This window comes from Mustelus asterias, unplaced genomic scaffold, assembly GCF_964213995.1.
Source record: "Mustelus asterias unplaced genomic scaffold, sMusAst1.hap1.1 HAP1_SCAFFOLD_780, whole genome shotgun sequence".
Taxonomy (NCBI): domain Eukaryota; kingdom Metazoa; phylum Chordata; class Chondrichthyes; order Carcharhiniformes; family Triakidae; genus Mustelus; species Mustelus asterias.
This window is the reverse complement of record NW_027590727.1, coordinates 106,421-132,086: the sequence shown is the minus strand read 5'-3', so window position 1 is coordinate 132,086 and position 25,666 is coordinate 106,421. Positions and strand designations below refer to the sequence as shown.

The following is a 25,666-nucleotide window of genomic DNA, read 5'->3' as shown; positions in this document are numbered from 1 at the left end:
TTTTAATAGAGGCATACAAGATGATCAGAGGATTAGATAGGGTGGATAGTGAGAGCCTTTTTCCTCGGATGGTGATGGCTAACACAAGGGGACATAGCTTTAAATTGAGGGGTGATAGATATAGGACAGATGTCAGAGGTAGGTTCTTCACTCAAGAGAGTAGTAAGGGCGTGGAATGCCCTGCGTGCAGCAGGAGTGGACTCACCAACATTAAGAGCATTCAAATGGTCATTGGATAAACATATGGATGATATTGGAATAGTGTCGGTTAGAGGGGCTTTAGATTGGTTTCACTGGTCGGCACAACACCGAGGGCCGAAGGGCCTGTACTGAGCTGTAATGTTCTATCCCTTCTTTCAGCTGGTTCTTGCTCCACAGAAATTGCTTGTTTTTTTCTCCTCTCGTTCAGCCTCTGCTCACCTAAGACCATAAGACATAGGAGCGGAAGTAAGGCCATTCGGCCCATCGAGTCCACTCCACCATTCAATTATGGTTGATTTCAACTCCATTTACCCGCTCTCTCCCCATAGCCCTTAATTCCTCGAGAAATCAAGAATTTATCAATTTCTGTCTTGAAGACGCTCAACGTCTCGGCCTCCACAGCCCTCTGTGGTAATGAATTCCACAGACCCACCACTCTCTGGCTGAAGAAATTTCTCCTCATCTCTGTTCTAAAGTGACTCCCTTTTATTCTAAGGCTGTGCCCCCGCGTCCTAGTCTCCCCTGTTAATGGAAACAACTTCCCTACGTCCCTCCTATCTAAGCCGTTCATTATCTTGTAAGTTTCTATCAGATCTCCCCTCAACCTCCTAAACTCCAATGAATATAATCCCACGATCCTCAGACGTTCATCGTATGTCAGGCCTACCATTCCTGGGATCATCCGTGTGAATCTCCGCTGGACCCGCTCCAGTGCCAGTATGTCCTTCCTGAGGTGTGGGGCCCAAAATTGCTCACAGTACTCCAAATGGGGCCTAACCAGTGCTTTATAAAGCCTCAGAAGTACATCCCTGCTTTTGTATTCCAAGCCTCTTGAGATAAATGACAACATTACATTTGCTTTCTTAATTACGGACTCAACCTGCAAGTTTACCTTTAGAGAATCCTGGACTAGGACTCCCAAGTCCCTTTGCACTTTAGCATTATGAATTTTGTCACCGTTTAGAAAATAGTCCATGCCTCTATTCTTTTTTCCAAAGTGCACGACCTCGCACTTGCCCACGTTGAATTTCATCAGCCACTTCTTGGACCACTCTCCTAAACTGTCTAAATCTTTCTGCAGCCTCCCCACCTCCTCAATACTACCTGCCCCTCCACCTATCTTTGTATCATCGGCAAACTTGGCCAGAATGCCCCCAGTCCCGTCATCTAGATCGTTAATATATAAAGAGAACAGCTGTGGCCCCAACACTGAACCCTGTGGGACACCACTTGTCACCGGTTGCCATTCTGAGAAAGAACCTTTTATCCCAACTCTCTGCCTTCTGTCTGACAGCCAATCGTCAATCCATGTTAGTACCTTGCCTCGAATACCATGGGCCCTTATTTTACTCAGCAGTCTCCCGTGAGGCACCTTGTCAAAGGCCTTTTGGAAGTCAAGATAGATAACATCCATTGGCTCTCCTTGGTCTAACCTATTTGTTATCTCTTCAAAGAACTCTAACAGGTTTGTCAGGCACGACCTCCCCTTACTAAATCCATGCTGACTTGTCCTAATCCGACCCTGCACTTCCAAGAATTTAGAAATCTCATCCTTAACGATGGATTCTAGAATTTTGCCAACAACTGATACAACCTACACCTGATACTCTTTCAACAGCCTCCGTTACTGGATTGACTAGGCTTGTACTCACTGGAATTTAGAAGAATGAGAGGGATCTCATAGAAACATTTAAAATTCTGATGGTACTGGACAGGCTAGATGTGGGAAGAATGTTCCTGATGTTGGGGAAGTCCAGAACTCGGGTCACAGTCTAAGAATAAAGTTAAAGTTTATTTATTAGTGTCACAAGTAGGCTTACATTGACACTGCAATGAAGTTACTGTGAAATTCCCCTAGTCGCCACAATCCAGCACCTGTGCACGGGGTACACTGAGGGAAAATTTAGCACGGCAACTAACCAGCACGTTTTTCATACTGTGGGAAGAAACCGGAGCACCCGGAGGAAACCCACGCAGACACGGGGGAGAACGTGCAGACTCCACACAGACGGTGACCCAAGCCGGGAATCGAACCCGGGTCTCTGGCGCTGTGGGGCAGCAGTGCTGACCCACTGTGCCAGACATACAGGACTGAGATGAGGAAGAGCCTCTTCACTCAAAGAGTTGTGAAGCTGTGGAATTCTCTACCAGTGAAAGCTGTTGGGCCAGTTGGTTAAATATGTTCAAGAGGGAGCTGGACGTGGCCCTTGTGGCTAATGGGATGAAGGGATATGGAGAGAAAGCAGGAGAGGGATACTGGAAATGCACGATCAGCCATGAATGGCGGAGCAGGCTCGAAGGGCCGAATGGCCTACTCCTGCACCTATTTTCTATGTTTCTACATTACTTTAGCAGTTTCCAGCTTTTTGGCCCAAACCATCTCCTTTTCACCATCGATTTTCAACGCTCCTGCACCTACATCACCCTACCAGAATGTTCCGAGGACATTCCGCTACTGCCTTGAATGGAAAGCCAGCCAGTTCTCACCCAACACCAGCCTCCTCCATCTCGCTGAACCTCTTCCCACATTGAACTATTACCCCACAAACTCTTCCTCCGAATGGAAGCTGTTGCTTTAGGAATCTACATAGCTCCTAGCAATGCCTGTTTTGCTTATTAGTGTCACAAGTAAGGCTGACATTAACACTGAAATGAAGTTACTGTGAAAATCCCCTAGTTGCCACACTCCGGCACCTGTTCGGGTACACCGAGGGATAATTTAGCACGGCCAATGCACCCTAACCAGCATGTTTTTCTCTGTTTCTCATGAGATATGTGGAACATTCCTTGTCACAGTCCTAAGCCAGATCGACTCCCTCGCCTCTATTTCCGGTACAGTGAGGGCTGCATTGCTGTCAGGAAAATTTCATCAACTTTCCTTGCATCTTTCACCCATCCCTCAGCCTGACATGGTTCTTCCCCCACGTTTCCTTTCAACTTCTCCATGTCCATTCCTGATGACAAACTATCAACTAATATTTATTGCAAGCTCACAGAACCCATAGCTGCTGTGGCTACATCTTCTCACACCAGACTTCTTGTAGCGACTCTATTTCATTCTCCCAGTTTCTCTGTGCTCGTTACATCTGTTCTGATTTTGCAATGCTCCATGCCAGTGCTTCTGAAATGTCTTCTCCATTTTCAAGCCAATTCCCCCCCCCCCCCCCCATCAGACTGACAGAATCAACAATCCTGTCTGTTCACCTCTCAGACTTGTCCTGTTTTATTACTCTCAATACCATCCTTTCTCGCCCTCTCTCTGTCTATTCCTCAGCTTCATCCCTATCTCTCTCTCTGTGTCTATCCCTCAGCTTCATCTCTCTCTCCTGATTTAATTTGAGTTTGTTTACTTGGTTTGACCTAAAAAAGAGGTCTCTCTCTCTCTCTGTCTACCCCTCAGCTCCATCTCTCCCTCTCCCGCTATCTCCCTCAGCCTTCTCTTCCATGGTCTCTGAGACAACTCCCTCTCCCACCTTGAGACTCACGGACTACAACCCCCAGCATGCTCTGCGTGGGGACCGTGTTGTCTTCCCGCCCTCCCTCGCTAATGGACTACAACTCCCGGCAGCCACTGCGCGGGGACACTGTTGTCATCCCGCTCCCCTTGCTCAACGACTACACTTCCCGGCAGCCTCTAGGACATACTGCGCAGGCGCAGTGAGGACCGGTAGCCGTTGGTTGACCGTTGGTCTCGCGCGCACAGCCTCGGGTTCCGGGCGCCGAGTGAAGTCATTGCGCCTGCGCTGACAGGCGGCCTTCGATCACGGCGTTGCTCCTCCTTCCGCAGGTAAGAGGGTCAGCACCGAGGGAGCACTGTACTGTAATAGAGTCAGCACCGAGGGAGCACTGTACTGTAATAGAGTCAGCACCGAGGGAGCACTGTACTGTAATAGAGTCAGCACCGAGGGAGCACTGTACTGTAATAGAGTCAGCACCGAGGGAGCACTGTACTGTAATAGAGTCAGCACCGAGGGAGCACTGTACTGTAATAGAGTCAGCACCGAGGGAGCACTGTACTGTAATAGAGTCAGCACCGAGGGAGCACTGTACTGTAATAGAGTCAGCACCGAGCGCTCACTGTACTGTAATAGAGTCAGCACCGAGGGAGCACTGTACTGTAATAGAGTCAGCACCGAGGGAGCACTGTACTGTAATAGAGTCAGCACCGAGGGAGCACTGTACTGTAATAGAGTCAGCACCGAGGGAGCACTGTACTGTAATAGAGTCAGCACCGAGGGAGCACTGTACTGTAATAGAGTCAGCACCGAGGGAGCACTGTACTGTAATAGAGTCAGCACTGAGGGAGCACTGTACTGTAATAGAGTCAGCACCGAGGGAGCACTGTACTGTAATAGAGTCAGCACCGAGGGAGCACTGTACTGTAATAGAGTCAGCACTGAGGGAGCACTGTACTGTAATAGAGTCAGCACCGAGGGAGCACTGTACTGTAACAGAGTCAGCACCGAGGGAGCACTGTACTGTAATAGAGTCAGCACCGAGGGAGCACTGTACTGTAATAGAGTCAGCACCGAGGGAGCACTGTACTGTAATAGAGTCAGCACCGAGGGAGCACTGTACTGTAATAGAGTCAGCACCGAGGGAGCACTGTACTGTAATAGAGTCAGCACCGAGGGAGCACTGTACTGTAACAGAGTCAGCACCGAGGGAGCACTGTACTGTAATAGAGTCAGCACCGAGGGAGCACTGTACTGTAATAGAGTCAGCACCGAGGGTGTACTGTAATAGAGTCAGCACCGAGGGAGCACTGTACTGTAATAGAGTCAGCACCGAGGGAGCACTGTACTGTAATAGAGTCAGCACCGAGGGAGCACTGTACTGTAACAGAGTCAGCACCGAGGGAGCACTGTACTGTAATAGAGTCAGCACCGAGGGTGTACTGTAATAGAGTCAGCACCGAGGGAGCACTGTACTGTAATAGAGTCAGCACCGAGGGAGCACTGTACTGTAATAGAGTCAGCACCGAGGGAGCACTGTACTGTAATAGAGCCAGCACCGAGGGAGCACTGTACTGTAATAGAGTCAGCACCGAGGGAGCACTGTACTGTAGTAGAGTCAGCACCGAGCGCTCACTGTACTGTAATAGAGTCAGCACCGAGGGAGCACTGTACTGTAGTAGAGTCAGCACCGAGCGCTCACTGTACTGTAATAGAGTCAGCACCGAGGGAGCACTGTACTGTAATAGAGTCAGCACCGAGGGAGCACTGTACTGTAATAGAGTCAGCACCGAGGGAGCACTGTACTGTAGTAGAGTCAGCACCGAGCGCTCACTGTACTGTAATAGAGTCAGCACCGAGGGAGCACTGTACTGTAGTAGAGTCAGCACCGAGGGAGCACTGTACTGTAATAGAGTCAGCACCGAGGGAGCACTGTACTGTAATAGAGTCAGCACCGAGGGAGCACTGTACTGTAATAGAGTCAGCACCGAGGGAGCACTGTAATGTAATAGAGTCAGCACCGAGGGAGCACTGTACTGTAATAGAGTCAGCACCGAGGGAACACTGTACTGTAATAGAGTCAGCACCGAGGGAGCACTGTAATGTAATAGAGTCAGCACCGAGGGAGCACTGTACTGTAATAGAGTCAGCACCGAGGGAGCACTGTACTGTAATAGAGTCAGCACCGAGGGAGCACTGTACTGTAGTAGAGTCAGCACCGAGGGAGCACTGTACTGTAATAGAGTCAGCACCGAGGGAGCACTGTACTGTAATAGAGTCAGCACCGAGGGAGCACTGTACTGTAATAGAGTCAGCACCGAGGGAGCACTGTACTGTAATAGAGTCAGCACCGAGGGAGCACTGTACTGTAATAGAGTCAGCACCGAGGGAGCACTGTACTGTAATAGAGTCAGCACCGAGGGAGCACTGTACTGTAATAGAGTCAGCACCGAGGGAGCACTGTACTGTAATAGAGTCAGCACCGAGGGAGCACTGTACTGTAATAGAGTCAGCACCGAGGGAGCACTGTACTGTAATAGAGTCAGCACCGAGGGAGCACTGTACTGTAATAGAGTCAGCACCGAGGGAGCACTGTACTGTAATAGAGTCAGCACCGAGGGAGCACTGTACTGTAATAGAGTCAGCACCGAGGGAGCACTGTACTGTAATAGAGTCAGCACCGAGGGAGCACTGTACTGTAATAGAGTCAGCACCGAGGGAGCACTGTACTGTAATAGAGTCAGCACCGAGGGAACACTACTGTAATAGAGTCAGCACCGAGGGAGCACTGTACTGTAATAGAGTCAGCACCGAGGGAGCACTGTACTGTAATAGAGTCAGCACCGAGGGAGCACTGTACTGTAATAGAGTCAGCACCGAGGGAGCACTGTACTGTAATAGAGTCAGCACCGAGGGAGCACTGTACTGTAATAGAGTCAGCACCGAGGGAGCACTGTACTGTAATAGAGTCAGCACCGAGGGAGCACTGTACTGTAATAGAGTCAGCACCGAGGGAGCACTGTACTGTAATAGAGTCAGCACCGAGGGAGCACTGTACTGTAATAGAGTCAGCACCGAGGGAGCACTGTACTGTAATAGAGTCAGCACCGAGGGAGCACTGTACTGTAATCGAGTCAGCACCGAGGGAGCACTACTGTAATAGTGTCAGCACCGAGGGAGCACTGTACTGTAATAGAGTCAGCACCGAGGGAGCACTGTACTGTAATAGAGTCAGCACCGAGGGAGCACTGTACTGTAATAGAGTCAGCACCGAGGGAGCACTGTACTGTAATAGAGTCAGCACCGAGGGAGCACTGTACTGTAATAGAGTCAGCACCGAGGGAGCACTGTACTGTAATAGAGTCAGCACCGAGGGAGCACTGTACTGTAATAGAGTCAGCACCGAGGGAACACTGTACTGTAATAGAGTCAGCACCGAGGGAGCACTGTACTGTAATAGAGTCAGCACCGAGCGCTCACTGTACTGTAATAGAGTCAGCACCGAGGGAGCACTGTACTGTAGTAGAGTCAGCACCGAGGGAGCACTGTACTGTAATAGAGTCAGCACCGAGGGAGCACTGTACTGTAATAGAGTCAGCACCGAGGGAGCACTGTACTGTAATAGAGTCAGCACCGAGGGAGCACTGTACTGTAATAGAGTCAGCACCGAGCGCTCACTGTACTGTAATAGAGTCAGCACCGAGGGAGCACTGTACTGTAGTAGAGTCAGCACCGAGGGAGCACTGTACTGTAATAGAGTCAGCACCGAGGGAGCACTGTACTGTAATAGAGTCAGCACCGAGGGAGCACTGTACTGTAATAGAGTCAACACCGAGCGCTCACTGTACTGTAATAGAGTCAGCACCGAGCGCTCACTGTACTGTAATAGAGTCAGCACCGAGCGCTCACTGTACTGTAATAGAGTCAGCACCGAGCGCTCACTGTACTGTAATAGAGTCAGCACCGAGCGCTCACTGTACTGTAATAGAGTCAGCACCGAGGGAGCACTGTACTGTAGTAGAGTCAGCACCGAGGGAGCACTGTACTGTAATAGAGTCAGCACCGAGGGAGCACTGTACTGTAATAGAGTCAGCACCGAGGGAGCACTGTACTGTAATAGAGTCAGCACCGAGGGAGCACTGTACTGTAATAGAGTCAGCACCGAGGGAGCACTGTACTGTAATAGAGTCAGCACCGAGGGAGCACTGTACTGTAATAGAGTCAGCACCGAGGGAGCACTGTACTGTAATAGAGTCAGCACCGAGGGAGCACTGTACTGTAATAGAGTCAGCACCGAGGGAGCACTGTACTGTAATAGAGTCAGCACCGAGGGAGCACTGTACTGTAATAGAGTCAGCACCGAGGGAGCACTGTACTGTAATAGAGTCAGCACCGAGGGAGCACTGTACTGTAATAGAGTCAGCACCGAGCGCTCACTGTACTGTAATAGAGTCAGCACTGAGGGAGCACTGTACTGTAATAGAGTCAGCACCGAGGGAGCACTGTACTGTAATAGAGTCAACACCGAGCGCTCACTGTACTGTAATAGAGTCAGCAACGAGGGTGTACTGTAATAGAGTCAGCACCGAGGGAGCACTGTACTGTAATAGAGTCAGCACTGAGGGAGCACTGTACTGTAATAGAGTCAGCACTGAGGGAGCACTGTACTGTAATAGAGTCAGCACCGAGGGAGCACTGTACTGTAATAGAGTCAGCACCGAGGGAGCACTGTACTGTAATAGAGTCAGCACCGAGGGAGCACTGTACTGTAATAGAGTCAGCACCGAGCGCTCACTGTACTGTAATAGAGTCAGCACTGTACTGTAATAGAGTCAGCACTGAGGGAGCACTGTACTGTAATAGAGTCAGCACCGAGGGAGCACTATACTGTAATAGAGTCAGCACTGAGCGCTCACTGTACTGTAATAGAGTCAGCACCGAGGGTGTACTGTAATAGAGTCAGCACCGAGGGAGCACTGTACTGTAATAGAGTCAGCACCGAGGGAGCACTGTACTGTAATAGAGTCAGCACCGAGGGAGCACTGTACTGTAATAGAGTCAGCACCGAGGGAGCACTGTACTGTAATAGAGTCAGCACCGAGGGAGCACTGTACTGTAGTAGAGTCAGCACCGAGGGAGCACTGTACTGTAATAGAGCCAGCACCGAGGGAGCACTGTACTGTAATAGAGCCAGCACCGAGGGAGCACTGTACTGTAATAGAGTCAGCACTGAGGGAGCACTGTAATGTAATAGAGTCAGCACCGAGCGCTCACTGTACTGTAATAGAGTCAGCACTGAGGGAGCACTGTACTGTAATAGAGTCAGCACCGAGGGAGCACTGTAATGTAATAGTCAGCACCGAGCGCTCACTGTACTGTAATAGAGTCAGCACCGAGGGAGCACTGTACTGTAATAGAGTCAGCACTGTACTGTAATAGAGTCAGCACCGAGGGAGCACTGTACTGTAATAGAGTCAGCACTGTACTGTAATAGAGTCAGCACCGAGGGAGCACTGTACTGTAATAGAGTCAGCACCGAGGGAGCACTGTACTGTAATAGAGTCAGCACCGAGGGAGCACTGTACTGTAATAGAGTCAGCACCGAGGGAGCACTGTACTGTAATGGAGCCAGCACCGAGGGAGCACTGTACTGTAATAGAGCCAGCACCGAGGGAGCACTGTAATGAGTCAGCACCGAGGGAGCACTGTACTGTAATAGAGCCAGCTCCGAGGGAGCACTGTACTGTAATAGAGTCAGCACTGAGGGAGCACTGCACTGTAATAGAGCCAGCACCGAGGGTGCACTGTACAGTAATAGAGCCAGCACCGAGGGAGCACTGTACTGTAATAGAGTCAGCACTGAGGGAGCACTACTGTAATAGAGTCAGCACCGAGGGAGCACTACTGTAATAGAGTCAGCACCGAGGGAGCACTGTACTGTAATAGAGCCAGCACCGAGGGAGCACTGTACTGTAATAGAGTCTGCACCGAGGGAGCACTGTACTGGAATAGAGTCAGCAGCGAGGGAGCACTGTACTGTAATAGTGTCAGCACCGAGCGCTCACTCTGCTGTAATAGTGTCAGCACCGAGGGAGCACTGTACTGTAATAGAGCCAGCACCGAGGGAGCACTGTACAGTAATAGAGCCAGCACCGAGGGAGCCCTGGACAGTAATAGACTCAGTACCGAGGGAGCAGTGTACTGTAATAGAGTCAGCACCTTAGGGAGCACTGTACTGTAATAGAGTCAGCACCGAGGGAGCACTGTATTTAATAGTGTCAGCACCGAGGGAGCACTCTACTGTAATAGAGTCAGCATCGAGGGAGTGCTGTACTGTAATAGAGCCAGCACCGAGGGTGCACTGAACTGTAATAGCGCCAGCACCGAGGGAGCACTCTACTGTAATAGAGTCAGCATCGAGGGAGTGCTGTACTGTAATAGAGTCAGCATCGAGGGAGTGCTGTACTGTAATAGAGTCAGCATCGAGGGAGTGCTGTACTATAATAGAGTCAGCATCGAGGGAGTGCTGTACTGTAACGGAGGCAGCACCGAGGGGGCGCTGCACTGTAATGGTCAGCACCGAGGGGGTGCCGCACTGTAATGGAGTCAGCACGGAGGAGGCGCCGCACTGTAATGGAGTCAGCACCGAGGGGCCGCCGTACTGTAATGGAGTCAGCACCGATGTGGCGGTGCACTATAATAGTCAGTACTGAGGGATTTGATTTATTATTGTCGCATGTATTAGCATACAGTGAAAAGTATTGTTTCTTGTGTGCTATACAGATAGAGCATACCACTCATAGAGAAGGAAAGGAGAGGATGCAGAATGTAGTGTTACAGTCATAGCTAGGGTGTAGAGAAAGATCAACTTAATGCGGGGTAGGTCCATTCAAAAGTCTAATGGCAGCAGGGAAGAAGCTGTTCTTGAGTCGGTTGGTACGTGACCTCAGATAGAATCATAGAAACCCTACAGTACAGAAAGAGACCATTCGGCCCATCGAGTCTGCACCTACCACAATCCCACCCAGGCCCTACCCCCATATATTTATCCACTAATCCCTCTAACCTACACATCTCAGGAAACTAAGGGCAATTTTTAGCATGGCCAATCAACCTAACCCGCACATCTTTGGACGTTTGTATCTCTTTCAAAGAACAAAGAAAATTACAGCACAGGAACAGGCCCTTCGGCCCTCCAAGCCTGCACCGACCATGCTGCCTGACTTAACTAAAACCCCCTCCTTTTCTGGGGTCATATCTCTCCATTCCCATCCTATTCATGTATTTGTCCAGACACCCCTTAAAGCTCACTATCGTATCCGCTTCCACTACCTCCCCCAGCAGCGAGTTCCAGGCACCCACCACCCTCTGTGTAAAAAAAAAACCTGCCTCGTACATCACCTTTAAAACTTGCCCCTTGCACCTTAAACCTATGCCCCCTAGTAATTGACTCTTCCACCCTGGGAAAAAGGTTTTGGCTATCCATTCTGTCCATGCCTCCCTCAATCTTGTAGACTTCTATCAGGTCGCCCCTCAACCTCCGTCGTTCCAGTGAGAACAAACCAAGTTCCTCCAACCTCTCCTCATAGCTAATGCCCTCCATACCAGGAAACATCCTGGTAAATCTTTTCTGTACCATCTCCAAAGCCTCCCCATCCTTCTGTGCGGCCTAACTAAGGTTCTATAAAGCATGATTTGATAATTTTTAAACTCAGTGCCCCGGCAAGCGTGCCGTATGCCTTCTTGACTACCTTCTCCACCTGCATTGCCACTATCAGTGACCTGTGTACCTGTACACCCAGGTCCCTCTGCCTATCAATACTCTTAAGGGTTCCGCCATTTACTGTATATTACCTTCTGTATTAGACCTTCCAAAATGCATGACCTCACATTTGTCCGGATTAAACTCCATCTGCCATCTCTCCGCCCAAGTCTCCAACCGATCTATATCCTGTATCCTCTGATGGTCTTCATCACTATCCGCAACTCTATCAACGGTTGTGTCATCTGCAAACTTACGAATCAAACCAGTTACATTTTCCTCCAAATCATTTATATATATATATATTACAAATAGCAAAGGTCCCAGCACTGATCCCTGAGGAACGTCACTTGCCACAGCCCTCCATTCAGAAACGCACCTTTCCACTGCTACCCTCTGTCTTTGACCGAAAGGACTACAGATCACGAACCCACTCAGGTCAACCTATAACACAGACTACGCTGAGAGACTTTGTTCCTCAACCACCTCATACACCAGCTCTACAGCAAACGCCGCAGCCTGGAAACCAAGATAGAATCCATATTCTGAACTTGCGCTCAGGACACAGACTAGCTGTGAAACTCTGCCAAGCAGACGAGACAAAGGAACTACACCATCTACATGCACATCAAGAACAGGAAACTTGAGAAACTCGGCATCACCACCAGCAGCAACCGAGCCTCCCCCGGTACCACAGTAGAAAACAGTACCACTGCAGGGAAGTCCAGTGTCAACTTGTCGGACTACACACTTCAACCAGATGAAATCGAAGTTCTCAGCTGAGGGCTCAATTTTTGCCCCACCACCAAAATAGACCCCATCAGTCTCACAGCAGACACACAGGAATTCATCAGGCGAATGAGGCTGCGGGAGTTCTTCCACAAACCCCAAGAGGCCAACAGTGAACACAGTGAGACAGCCGATGAACCGGAACAGCCGACAGAGAGATCCACAGTGCAACCGAAGAGGAAAGAGTCGAATTGGACTCCTCCGGAAGGCCGCTGCCCTCGACTTGACATGTATGCCCAAGCCATCAGGAGGTGCATCAACACCAAATTCATCAGCCGCACTCACAAGACAGCCCCGAACATCACCCAAGCACAATGCAACGCCACCCACGCTCTCAAGACCAACCGCAACATTGTCATCAAACCAGCAGACAAAGGAGGGGCCATCGTCATACTGAACAGAACGGATTACTGCAAAGAAGTGTACCGACAACTGAACAACGAGGAACACTACAGACAGTTACCCACAGATCCGACCAAAGAACACACCCGTCAACTCAACACTCTGATCAAGACCTTTGATCCAGACCTTCAGAGCACCCTCCGTGCTCTCATCCCACGTACTCCCCGCGTTGGAGATCTCTACTGCCTCCCGAAGATACACAAGGCAAACACACCCGGCTGTCCCATCATTTCAGGCAATGGAACCCTGTGCGAGAACCTCTCCGGCTATGTCGAGGGCATCCTGAAACCCATTGTTCAAAGAACCCCCAGCTTTTGTCGCGACACTACGGACTTCCTACAGAAACTCGGCACACATGGAGCAGTTGAACCAGGAGCACTCCTCGTCACAATGGATGTCTCGGCTCTCTACACCAGCATCCCCCACGATGATGGCATTGCTGCAACGGCCTCAGTACTCAACGCTGACAACTGCCAGTTTCCAGATGCAATTTTACAACTCATCCGCTTCATCCTGGACCACAATGTCTTCACCTTCAACAACCAGTTCTTCATCCAGACACACGGAACAGCCATGGGGACCAAATTCGCACCTCAATATGCCAACATCTTCATGTACAGGTTCGAACAAGACTACTTCACCACACAGGACCTTCAACCGATGCTATACACTAGATACATCGATGACATTTTCTTCCTTTGGACTCATGGTGAACAATCACTGAAACAACTATATGATGACATCAACAAGTTCCATCCCACCATCAGACTCACCATGGACTACTCTCCGGAATCGGTTGCATTCTTGGACACACGCATCTCCATTAAGGACGGTCACCTCAGCACCTCACTGTACCGCAAGCCCATGGATAACCTCACGATGCTCCACTTCTCCAGCTTCCACCCTAAACACGTTAAAGAAGCCATCCTCTACGGACAAGCCCTCCGTATACACAGGATCTGCTCGGATGAGGAGGACCGCAACAGACACCTCCAGACGCTGAAAGATGCCCTCATAAGAACAGGATATGGCGCTCGACTCATCGATCGACAGTTCCAACGCGCCACAGCGAAAAACCGCACCGACCTCCTCAGAAGACAAACACGGGACACGGTAGACAGAGTACCCTTCGTCGTCCAGTACTTCCCCGGAGCGGAGAAGCTACGGCATCTCCTCCGGAGCCTTCAACATGTCATTGATGAAGACGAACATCTCACCAAGGCCAGCCCCACACCCCCACTTCTTGCCTTCAAACAACCGCACAACCTCAAACAGACCATTGTCCGCAGCAAACTACCCAGCCTTCAGGAGAACAGTGACCACGACACCACACAACCCTGCCATTGCAACCTCTGCAAGACGTGCCGGATCATCGACACGGATGCCATCATCTCACGTGAGAACACCATCTACCAGGTACATGGTACCTACTCTTGCAACTCGGCCAACGTTGTCTACCTGATACGCTGCAGGAAAGGATGTCCCGAGGCATGGTACATTGGGGAAACCATGCAGACGCTGCAACAACGGATGAATGAACACCGCTCGACAATTACCAGGCAAGACTGTTCTCTTCCTGTGGGGGAGCACTTCAGCGGTCACGGGCATTCAGCCTCTGATCTTTGGGTAAGCGTTCTCCAAGGCGGCCTTCACCACACACAACAGCGCAGAGTCGCTGAGCAGAAACTGATAGCCAAGTTCCACACACATGAGGACGGCCTAAACCGGGATCTTGGGTTTATGTCACACTATCAGTAACCCCCACAGCTTGCCTCCTGGACTTGCAGAATCTCACTGGCTGTCCTATCTGGAGACAATACACATCTCTTTAACCTGTGCTTAATGCTCCCTCCACTCACATTGTCTGTATCTTTAGGACCTGGTTGGCTGTAGAGATTCGCATTCTAATCAGTATTCTGTAACTTGATTTTGTGTCTCTGTATGCCCTGTTTGAGAGCAGATATCCACTCCATCTGACGAAGGAGCAGCGCTCCGAAAGCTAATGGCATTTGCTCCCAAATAAACCTGTTGGACTTTAACCTGGTGTTGTTAAAACTCTTACTACGTTCTTTGACGAGCCAGTTTTGTATCTGCCTTGCCAGCTCACCTCTGATCTCATGCGACTTCACATTCTGCACCAGTCTGCCATGAGGGACCTTGTCAAAGGTCTTACTGAAGTCCATGTAGACACTGCCCTACCCTCATCAACCATCTTTGTCGCTTCCTCGAAAAACTCGATCAAGTTAGTGAGACACAACCTCCCCTTCACAAAACCATGTTGCCTCTCGCTAATATGTCCACTTATTTCCAAGTGGGAGTAAATCCTGTCCCGAAGAATCCTCACCAATAATTTCCCTACCACTGATGTAAGGCTCACAGCCCTGTAATTACCAGAATTATTCTTGCTACCCTTCTTAAACAAAGGAACAACATTGGCTTTTCTCCAATCTTCTGGGACCTCCCCTGTAGCCAGTGAGGATACAACAACTTCTCTCGAGGCCCCAGCAATTTCCTCCCTTGCCTCTCTCAGTATTCTGGGGTATATCCCATCAGGCCCTGGGGACTTGTCTGCCTTAATGTTTCTCAAGAACCCCAATACCACCTCCTTTTTGATCTCAACATGACTCAAACTATCTACACATCCTTTCCCAGACTCATCATCCACCAAGTCCTTCTCTTTGGTGAATACTGACGCAAAGTACTCATTTAATACCTCGCCCATTTCCTCTGGCTCCACGCATAGATTCCCTCCCCTGTCCTTGGGCCAACCCTCTCCCTGGCTACCCTCTTGCTTTTTATATATGTATAAAAAGTCTTGGGATTTTCCTTAATCCTGCTGGCCAATGCTTTTTCATGACCCCTTTTAGCCCTCCTTAAACCTTGCTTAAGTTTCTTTCTGCTTTCCTTGTATTCCACACTTACTTCGTGTGTTTCCAGCCTCCTAGCTTTGACAAATGCTTCCTTTTTCTCTTTGACTGGACTCACAATATCTCTCGTTTTCCAAGGTTCCCAAAACTTGCCATACTTATCCTTCACCCTTACAGGAATGTGCCGGTCCTGAATCCCTATCAACTTACACTTGAAAGCCTCCCACATGTCAGATGTTGATTTGCCCTCAAACATCTGCCCCCAATCTACATTCTTCAGTTTCTGCCTGATATTGTTGTAATTAGCCTTCCCCCAATTTCGCACCTTAACTTGAGGACTACACTTCTCTTTATCCATCAGTACCTTAAAGCTTCTGAATTGTGGTCATTTTTCCCAAACTGCTCCCCTACTGAAACATCGACCACCTGGCCGGGTTCATTCCCAATACCAGGCCCAGTATGGCCCCTTCCCCAGTTGGACTATCTACACACTGTTTCAAGAAGCCCTCCTGGATGCTCCTTACAAACTCTGCCCCATCCACGCCCCTAGCACTAAGTGAGTCCCAGTCAATATAAGGGAAGTTAAAATCTCCCACCACAACAACCCTGTTACTTTTACACCTTGACAAAATCTGCCTACATATCTGTTCCTCTATCTCCCGCTGGCTGTTGGGTGGCCTATAGTAAACCCCCAACATTGTGACTACATCCTTCCTATTCCTGAGCTCTACCCGTATTGCCTCGCTGTATGAGCACTCTGAGGTGTCCTCCTGCAGTACAGCTGTGATATTCTCCTTAACCAATAGTGCAACCCCCCGACCCCTTTTACATCCCCCTCTATCCCGCCTGAAACATCTGTATCCTGAAATGTTAAGCTGCCAATCCTGTCCTTCCCTTAACCAAGTCTCTGTAATAGCAACGACATCATAGTTCCCAGTACTACTCCAAGCTCTAAGTTCATCGGCCTTATCTGTTACACTTCTCGCATTGACATAAATGCACTTCAGTCCACTAGGCCCTCTTTGATTAGCAACCACACCTTGCCTGCGCTTTCTCTGAGTCTTACTGGCCCTACTCTCTAACCCTCCGACAGGGCGGCGATCCCTCAGCACTGACCCTCCGACAGGGCAGCGCCCCCTCAGCATTCAGCCTCCGACAGGGCTGAGGATGATCATGGAGGAAGGTTGTTAGGTGGGTTAGGAAGTTCAGGATCCATTCACAGAGGGAGGAGCAGAGGCCCAGGCCACGGAATTTGGAGAGGCGTTTCATAGGAATTCGCACTCTGGGAGGGTCAGTGCTGAGGGAGCGCCGCACTGTGGGAGGGTCAGTGCTGAGGGAGCGCCGCACTGTGGGAGGGTCAGTGCTGAGGGAGCGCCACATTGTGGGAGGGTCAGTGCTGAGGGAGCGCCACACTGTGGGAGGGTCAGTGCTGAGGGAGTGCTGCACTGTGGGAGAGTCAGTGCTGAGGGAGCACCGCACTGTGGGAGGGTCAATGCTGAGGGAGCACCGCACTGTGGGAGGGTCAGTGCTGAGGGAGCGCCGCACTGTGGGAGGGTCAGTGCTGAGGAAGCGCCGCACTGTGGGAGGGTCAGTGCTGAGGGAGTGCCGCACTGTAGGAGGGTCAGTGCTGAGGGAGCGCCGCACTGTGGGAGGGTCAGTGCTGAGGGAGCGCTGCACTGTGGGAGGGTCGGAGCTGAGGGAGCGCCGCACTGTGGGAGGATCAGTGCTGAGGGAGCGCCGCACTGTGGGAGGGTCAATGCTGAGGGAGCGCCGCACTGTGGGAGGGTCAGTGCTGAGGGAGCGCCGCACTGTGGGAGGGTCAGTGCTGAGGGAGCGCCGCACTGTGGGAGGGTCAGTGCTGAGGGAGCGCCGCACTGTGGGAGGGTCAGCGCTGAGGGAGTGACGCACTGTGGGAGGGTCAGTGCTGAGGAAGCGCTGTACTGTGGGAGGGTCAGTGCGGAGGGAGGGCCGCACTGTGTGTGGGTCAGTGCTGAGGGAGTGCTGCACTGTGGGAGGGTCAGTGCTGAGGGAGCGCCGCACTGTGGGAGGGTCAGTGCGGAGGGAGTGCTGCACTGTGGGAGGGTCAGTGCGGAGGGAGTGCTGCACTGTGGGAGGGTCAGTGCTGAGGAAGCGCTGCACTGTGGGAGGGTCAGTGCTGAGGGAGGGCCGCACTGTGGGAGGGTCAGTGCTGAGGGAGCACCGCACTGTGTTGAAGGTGAGTGCTGAGGGAGCGCCGCACCGTGGGAAGGTCAGTGCTGAGGAAGTGCCGCACTGTGGGAGGGTCAATGCTGAGGGAGCACCGCACTGTGGGAGGGTCAGTGCTGAGGGAGCACCGCACTGTGGGAGGGTCAGCGCTGAGGGAGTGCCGCACTGTGGGAGGGTCAGTGCTGAGGAAGCGCTGTACTGTGGGAGGGTCAGTGCTGAGGGAGCGCTGCACTGTGGGAGGGTCAGTGCTGAGGAAGCGCTGCACTGTGGGAGGGTCAGTGCTGAGGGAGGGCCGCACTGTGGGAGGGTCAGTGCTGAGGGAGCACCACACTGTAGGAAGGTCAATGCTGTGGGAGCATCGCACTGTGTTGAAGGTGAATGCTGAGGGAGCGCCGCACCGTGGGAAGGTCAGTGCTGAGGAAACGCCGCACTGTGGGAGGGTCAGTGCTGAGGGAGCGCCGCACTGTGGGAGGGTCAGTGCTGAGGGAGCGCCGCACTGTGGGAGGGTCAGTGCTGAGGGAGCGCCGCACTGTGGGAGGGTCAGTGCTGAGGGAGCGCCGCACTGTGGGAGGGTCAGTGCTGAGGGAGCGCCGCACTGTGGGAGGGTCAGTGCTGAGGGAGCGCCGCACTGTGGGAGGGTCAGTGCTGAGGGAGCGCCGCATTGTGGGAGGGTCAGTGCTGAGGGAGCGCCGCACTGTGGGAGGGTCAGTGCTGAGGGAGCGCCGCACTGTGGGAGGGTCAGTGCTGAGGGAGCGCCGCACTGTGGGAGGGTCAGTAATGAGGGAGCGCCATACTGTCAGGTGACCTCCCTTTCTTTCTCTCCCACCATTGGGCAGCTGAAATGTCTTATCAGTTTGGTTCCTTTCCTGCACCAATCAGAGAGAGGACGCACAGGCTGTATTATCTGATTGGATGATTCCTTATCCCCCACATGTTCAGTGTTGCTGCAATCAGCAAAAATGTTCCAAAAATAGTTTGAAGCTCCTCTGATTTTCTCTCATAGATTTTTGGCTGGAGTAGTATCTTGGAGTATTTATTCTTTCACAGGAGATGGGCACTGTTGGCAAAGCTGGCAATTATTGCTCATGCAGTATGAATTTCCCTTAAAGGTGATGGGGACCCGCACATGGTGGGTAAAGAGGGAACAGTTACAAAACACTGAGGGACGCTGAGAAGGTCACACTGCGTGGGTTTCCTCCGGGTGCTCCGGTTTCCTCCCACAGTCCAAAGATGTGCGGGTTAGTTGGATTGGCCATGTTAAATTGTCCCTTAGTGTCAATGCATGGGGTTGTGGGGATAGGATCTGGTTGGGATTGTGGTTGGTGCAGACTCGATGGGCTGAATGGCCTCCTTCTGCACCGTAGGATTCTGAGTGAAGCTGAGTAATTTCTGGAGACTGCAGGAAACCAGCACGGAGAGTTAGCAATGTGAGGAGACAGTGATGCAGTGAGGGAAGCGGGCTGAAGGAAAGGAGGTTGTACAGTGAGTGCACACTCGCTACACTCACCGTCCTGTGGATTGCTAACCAGCCTTACTGCTTCAGTCAGCAGGTGGTGAAGGCAGCTTGGATGAGGTTCCTGGTGAGGCTGCTTCGCTCGGTGCCAGTCCTCAGCTCGAGAGTTGTGATGACGACATCAGCCCGTGCCATGGAGAGGCCAGTGGAGAGTGCCATCCACACCAAGCTGGAGCAGTGTCTGGCACCCGCACACCTGCAGGTCATCAATGAGAGCTACATGCACGCAGTGCCCGCAGGCTCGGAGACCCACTTCAAAGTGGTGGTGGTCAGCGAGAGGTTTGAGGGGGTGCCCCTGCTCCAGCGGCATCGGATGGTCAACGAGGCCCTGAGGCAGGAGCTGCAGACCAGGGTGCATGCCCTCTCCATCCAGGCCAAGACCCCCCGGCAGTGGGGAGCCGAGCCGCACATTGACAAGAGCCCGGCCTGTCTGGGAGGCTCCAAACACGACCCGCACATGGTGGGCAAAGAGGGAACAGTTACAAAGGACTGAGGGACGCTGAGAAGGTGACACTGACCCCTGGCGAACAGGACAGTTATGGACAGTGGGTATTCCTGTCACATTACAAACCTCAGATGCTGCTTTTAAAAAATGGCACTTTGCTGATGAAAATAAATCCAATTTGCACTGCAGCTTCATGTTTATGGTGTGGAATCATACAGAACAGGAAACAGTCATTTCCCATCGCGCCTATACTGTTTGTTCTATTAACTCCCACTCTTCCCTGTAGCCCAATAAACTTCCCAATTTACCCACTTTCCTTTCAACTGCTATTATTGAATATGCTTCTGCCACCTATCCAGATCGTGACAACCCAGTGTAAAAATCATCTCCCCTCGGGCACTTTTGTCTATCACCTTAAATCTTTGTCCTCTGATTACCGATCCTTCTACTGTTTTTTTTCCCCACTTGCTCTATCAACCGCCTTTGGACTGAGATTTAAGATGTTCAAAATTACAAAGGAGAACAATCCCAATTTATAAAGTCTTTCCATGTAACACAAGCCTCTCGCTGAAGAACTTTTTTCAGCACTGAGTTTCTCTGCTGGGTGATTTTGTGATTCACCTACAAGGACACCCAGATCCATCTGTACCAACAATCTCCCTCCGTTTAAAAAGAATACTGTTTTTCTCTTCTTCCTGCCAAAGTGGACACGTTCATGTTTTCCCACGTTATGCTCCATCTGCCAAAATATTGCCCACTGATCTAACCAGTCTATATCCCTTTGCAAACTCGCTACCACCTCTTGACAGCATACTTTCCTACCGATCTTGATGTCATTGTCCAATTTAGCTTCCATACCTTCGGTCCCTTCATCCAAATCACGGATGTAATTTGTAAATAGTTCAGCACTAATCTCTGGCACTCCATTAGTTACGCCTTGCTTACCCAAAAAGGATGCTTTTTATCCCTACGCTCTTCGTGTTAGCTAAACAATCCTTTATCCATGCTAATATGCTCTACACCATGGTCTCTTATCTTGTGTAGTAATCTTTGGTGCGGCACCTTATCAAATGATTTTAGATATTTGACTTTTCATGCGTGGGATGTGGGTGTCGCTGGCTGCCAGCATTTATTGCCCATCCCTTGTTGCTTTTGAGAAGGCGGTGTTGAGCTGACTTTTGGGGTACAATCCTTATCCTGTCTTCAGTAGGAAGTGTTCAGTCGGGAGTTACAGGAGGCAGAACCTGACTCTTCCCTTGCAGATCCTGGGTACTGAGGTCCACTGCAGCTGCTCCTTCACCCTCTCTCCAAAGGTAAGATTAAAACAAAGACACTCCAAAGGGATTACACCCAGCAACGGATGGTCCACTGTTGTTTTTATTTATTTTGTTACAGTTCTGAGGAGTTTTTCGCCAACGATAGGCTTCTTTTTATTTTAATATAATACAAAACAGCTAAAATTCAGACACTCTACAATTGTACTCTATTATATCCGAAACTATACAGATAACCTCCATCTATCACAGAATTTTACACAGACAGACAACAAGGCAGCATCCAAGTACAAGGAATAGTGGTACAACTGCACAAAACCATTTACACACACACACGCACACACACAATTTCTAAATCTACAGCATTCACAAAGTCTGAACAAACCTCTCACCAGAGAATTAAAACAAGACACAGTAGAAAAATATTTGGCGATTAACAAGGTTCACTCCATACAATAGCCACAGAGCCACTGATTGTCACCACATTGGCTGACTGTCGCTTAAGTGAGCACCATGGATGGGGGAGAGGGGCAGGAAAGGGAGAGACAAGGGGGTTCGACTTAGGATTGGATCGCTAAGCTTCTGATTGTGATATTTTCATTTGTAAATTATTTGCTTTCTGTCCTGCCCTTGATATAAACATCTGTAGCAAGATGGTCGGTGCGATTGTGGGGTTGTCTCCTAACCAGACTCAAGGGGCTCAGTGTGTGTGTATGTGTGCTTAGATTCATCAGTTGGGTCTGGTTTGGAATTGGTCAGTGGCTGTGTTCTCTCTCTCTCTCTCATCCCCCCCCCCCGCTCCTCCCATCGTAACCACCGGTTAGAAATGGAGAGGAGCTGACTCTCACTCTTCTCCCCATCGCACCCAGCTGGTCCTGTGCTTCACTCAGACTGGATTATTGGACTGATTCTAACAGGAAAAGGTAACTCTGGACACCTACACCTAAAAATTGCACAAAGTTTGTCTTGATACCAGGAAACGGAAAAGTTGGGTCACTGTACAGATCACACTATCAGGTCCTGGCAGTGACTGCCTCAGGATTGGTCCTGCCTTCTCAGCCATATTGCATTTTCAAACGCTGTATTTACAGTGAGGGACTGGTTCAGGCAATACCTGCTGCATTTATTGGGAGATATTTGTGCGGTAGATTTTGTGCTCTCGGGTGGCTGGCTCACTATAGTCTATGGGGTCTGTGCTCCTAGGGGTCCTGACCTATATTGGACTCGCTGTGTGGTCGGTACAGTGAGCCATGTATACAATACCAGAGGGGATATTTACATCTCCTACAGGAGCTGGTAATGAGTGCTATAGAATCTCATTTCATTGTCCACGTGGGAAGACATACAAGAACAATATGAAAAAAGGGGGAGAAAGATGAGTCACAGTGTCTACAACTACAGGGGCTCAGCTGGAGCCAGACTCACTGGAGCACCTGGCCGCGAGTCTCTGGGAGTTTTAGAGCCAGGTAGCTGCCCACTGCCAGGGCGATGGAAGCCAGCATGATGGGCACCGCTCGCGTCACCCCCACAAAGGACTGGAATATACTGATGCCCAGCACAGCCGCCAGCTTACAGAGAGCGTTGAGGAATCCAAAGGCCGTGGTCCTGCCAGGATACAAAAGAAACATTGGTTACTGATATTAAACAACACCAGAGCGGCTTGGAGCACTGGGAGACAGAACGGCAAGGGACCAGGAGCACCAAAACAGCAGGAAAACCGAGGAGAGAGACCAAGCACAGGAAAAGAGTGGATTGGAAATAGCAGGACGACAGGGAGTTCTAGATAGAGCAGGAAAATGGACAGAGACAAGGAGTACTGGATAGAGCAGGAAAAGAGAGAGACAGGGAGTACCAAATAGAGCACGAAAACGGAGTACCGGAGAGAGCAGGAAAAGAGAGAGAGAGAGACAGGGAGTACCGGATAGAGCAGGGAGAGAGAGAGAGACAGACAGGAAAACAGAGAGAGAGAGAGAGAGAGACAGGGAGTAGTGGATAGAGCAGGAAAACAGAGAGAGAGACAGGGAGTACCGGATAGAACAGGAAAACAGAAAGAGACAGGGAGTACCGGATAGAGTAGGAAAACACAGAGGGAGAGACAGGGAGTGATAGCGCAGGAAAACACAGAGAGAGGGAGAGAGAGACAGGGAGTACCGGATAGAGCAGGAAAATAGAGAGAGACAGGGAGTACCGGATAGCGCAGGAAAACAGAAAGAGACAGGGAGTACCGGATAGAGCAGGAAAACAGAGAGAGAGAGACAGGGAGTACCGGATAGAGCAGGAAAAGAGAGAGACAAGGAGTACTGGATAGAGCAGGAAAAGAGAGAGAGAGACAGGGAGTACCGGATAGAGCAGGAAAAGAGAGAGAGAGACAGGGAGTACCGGATAGAGCAGGGAAACAGAGAGAGAGGTCACAGTAGCGCTGGGAACCGAGAGCAGTAACATTGGAAGCCGAGGGAAACCAAGGCTTAACGAGCCACAGGGAGCATCAAAGCCGGCAGGAAAACCGACACGTCGACTGACTGGGAGCCCCAGAGCCATGGCGTAGCGCAAGACTGGGATCCAATGCTCCCCTTCTTGGATGCTCAGCCCCCAGTAATACAGGCAGCACGGTGGCACAGTGGTTGACATTGCTGCCTCACAGCGCCAGAGACCCGGGTTCGATTCCCGGCTCGGGTCTCTGTCTGTGCGGAGTCTGCACGTTCTCCCCGTGTCTGCGTGGGTTTCCTCCCACAGTCTGAAAGACGCGCTGGTTAGGGTGCATTGGTCGTGCTAAATTCTCCCTCAGTGTAACCCGACCAGGCGCCAGAGTGTGGCGACTAGGGGATTCTCACAGTAACTTCATTGCAGTGTTAATGTAAGCCTCACTTGTGACACTAAAAAATAAACTTAAACTGAAAATTTAATCTGGAATTTAGCCCACAATTCCAACAGAAAAACTTCAGCGAGTGTGGCCGGGTGCACAGAACCCCTGAGATAAGCTCACCCGTACCGTTTATCGGATGGATATAGTTCCACTGTAATGACGTCTAGTGCATTCCATGAAGCGATGCTTACTCCTCCAAACAGACAGAGCAGCGCAATCATCGCAGACTCATTGTTACCGAAAGACACAAAGAAGCAGCTGATACAGGAGAGCGTGCTGGAGCCGGCTGGTGTGGGGGAGAAAGAGAGAGAGAGAGGGAAAGGCAGTTATACACTGGAAAATATCCAGCCTTCTACATTACACTTCAATCCAGATTACATTGTATAACTCTAGCAGTGGAGGCTTTGGAGAGGGTTTCGAAAAGATCTACCAGGATGTTGCCTGGTATGGAGGGCATTAGCTATGAGGAGAGGCTGGGGAAACTTGGTTTGTTCTCACTGGAACGACGGAGGTTGAGGGGCGACCTGATAGAAGTCTACAAGATTGTGAGAGGCATGGACAGAATGGATAGTCAGAAGCTTTTTCCCAGGGTGGAAGAGTCAATTACTAGGGGGCACAGGTTTAAGGTGCGAGGGGCAAGGTTTAAAGGAGATGTACGAAGCAGATTTTTTACACAGAGGGTGGTGGGTGCCTGGAACTCGCTGCCGGGAGAGGTAGTGGAAGCAGATACGATAGTGACTTTTAAGGGGCGTCTGGACAAATACATGAATAGGATGGGAATAGAGGGATACGGTCCCCGGAAGGGTAGGGGGTTTTAGTTCAGTCGGGCAGCATGGTCGGTGCAGGCTTGGAGGGCCGAAGGGCCTGTTCCTGTGCTGTAATTTTCTTTGTTCTTTGTTCAGTCTAGTCCAATGCCAGCAGCAAGATGAGAGGGGATCTGATCGAGGTATATAAAATACTAAAAGGGATTGATATAAGTAAACGCAGACCAAATGTTTCCCCTTGTGGGGCAATCTAGAGGGCACAGGTATAAGGTGAGAGGCGGTAGATTTAAAACTGAGATGAGGAGCTACCCGCAGACAGGGGTGAATTTGTGGAACCCGTTGCCCAGTGGAGTCTGAATCATTGAATGGTTTCAAGAAGGAGATGGATATATTTCTGATAAAAAAAACAGGTTAAAGGGATATGAGGAACAGGTGGGGAGGTGGATTTGAGACCAGGGAGAGATCAGCCATGGTCTGATTAAATGGCGGGGCACGCTCGAAGGGCTGAATTGCTGACTGCTGCTCCTAATTTCTGTGTAAGATGCGGGGAGGAATTTCCAAGTCCGTTCCTAATCAAAGCCTCTCAATCCCTGGATTCCCCCAGACACTCACCCAGCATCCTCAGTCGACCAATCTTGTCCAGAAGGAGGGCAGACACAATGTTTCCGGGCAGCACAGCCAGGGATCCCAAGAAGCTAACGAAGTAGATCATGTAGGCATTGTTATCATCACTGAAGTCAAGCTGACAGCCCTCTTTACTGTGCAGGAAGGTGCTGTTTACCAGACGGCAGCCCATCAGCTTGTAGTCAAAGAAATCTGCACACACAGTGACACAATTCATCACCGCAGTGACCAGACATCATGCTGCCTGTGCAGCTGTAAACCCCCAAAACCTTCTCTTCCCTGTTACCCCCCTCCCACAGACACACACACACACACACCCTCAACCCCACAGATTCACTGACACACACACCCTCAACCCCACAGATTCACTGACACACACACACACCCTCAACCCCACAGATTCACTGACACACACACACCCTCAACCCCACAGATTCACTGACACACACACACACACCCTCAACCACAGATTCACTGACACACACACACACACCCTCAACCA

The 25,666-nt window shown here is 50.6% G+C and overlaps 2 protein-coding genes across 2 annotated transcripts in view; one reads left to right on the top strand and one right to left on the bottom strand.

The window, feature by feature from the left end:
* Nucleotides 1-3,884: 3,884 nt before the first annotated feature.
* LOC144487412 (bolA-like protein 1) lies at nucleotides 3,885-21,102 on the top strand. The gene is made up of 2 exons (XM_078205504.1): nucleotides 3,885-3,988; nucleotides 19,225-21,102. Exon 2 carries the CDS (start codon nucleotides 19,250-19,252, stop codon nucleotides 19,685-19,687), a length of 438 nt encoding a protein of 145 aa, XP_078061630.1. The 5' UTR covers nucleotides 3,885-3,988; nucleotides 19,225-19,249; the 3' UTR covers nucleotides 19,688-21,102.
* A 1,232-nt stretch (nucleotides 21,103-22,334) lies between these two features.
* The window catches only part of sv2a (synaptic vesicle glycoprotein 2A), a 64,372-nt gene continuing 61,040 nt past the window's right edge, over nucleotides 22,335-25,666 (bottom strand). Inside the window, exons 10-12 of the mRNA XM_078205502.1 lie at nucleotides 25,153-25,356; nucleotides 23,903-24,062; nucleotides 22,335-22,518 (exon numbers count right to left, since the gene is read on the bottom strand). Of these exons, the coding sequence (XP_078061628.1) occupies nucleotides 22,335-22,518; nucleotides 23,903-24,062; nucleotides 25,153-25,356 (548 nt within the window). The remainder of the gene's footprint in view (nucleotides 22,519-23,902; nucleotides 24,063-25,152; nucleotides 25,357-25,666) is intronic.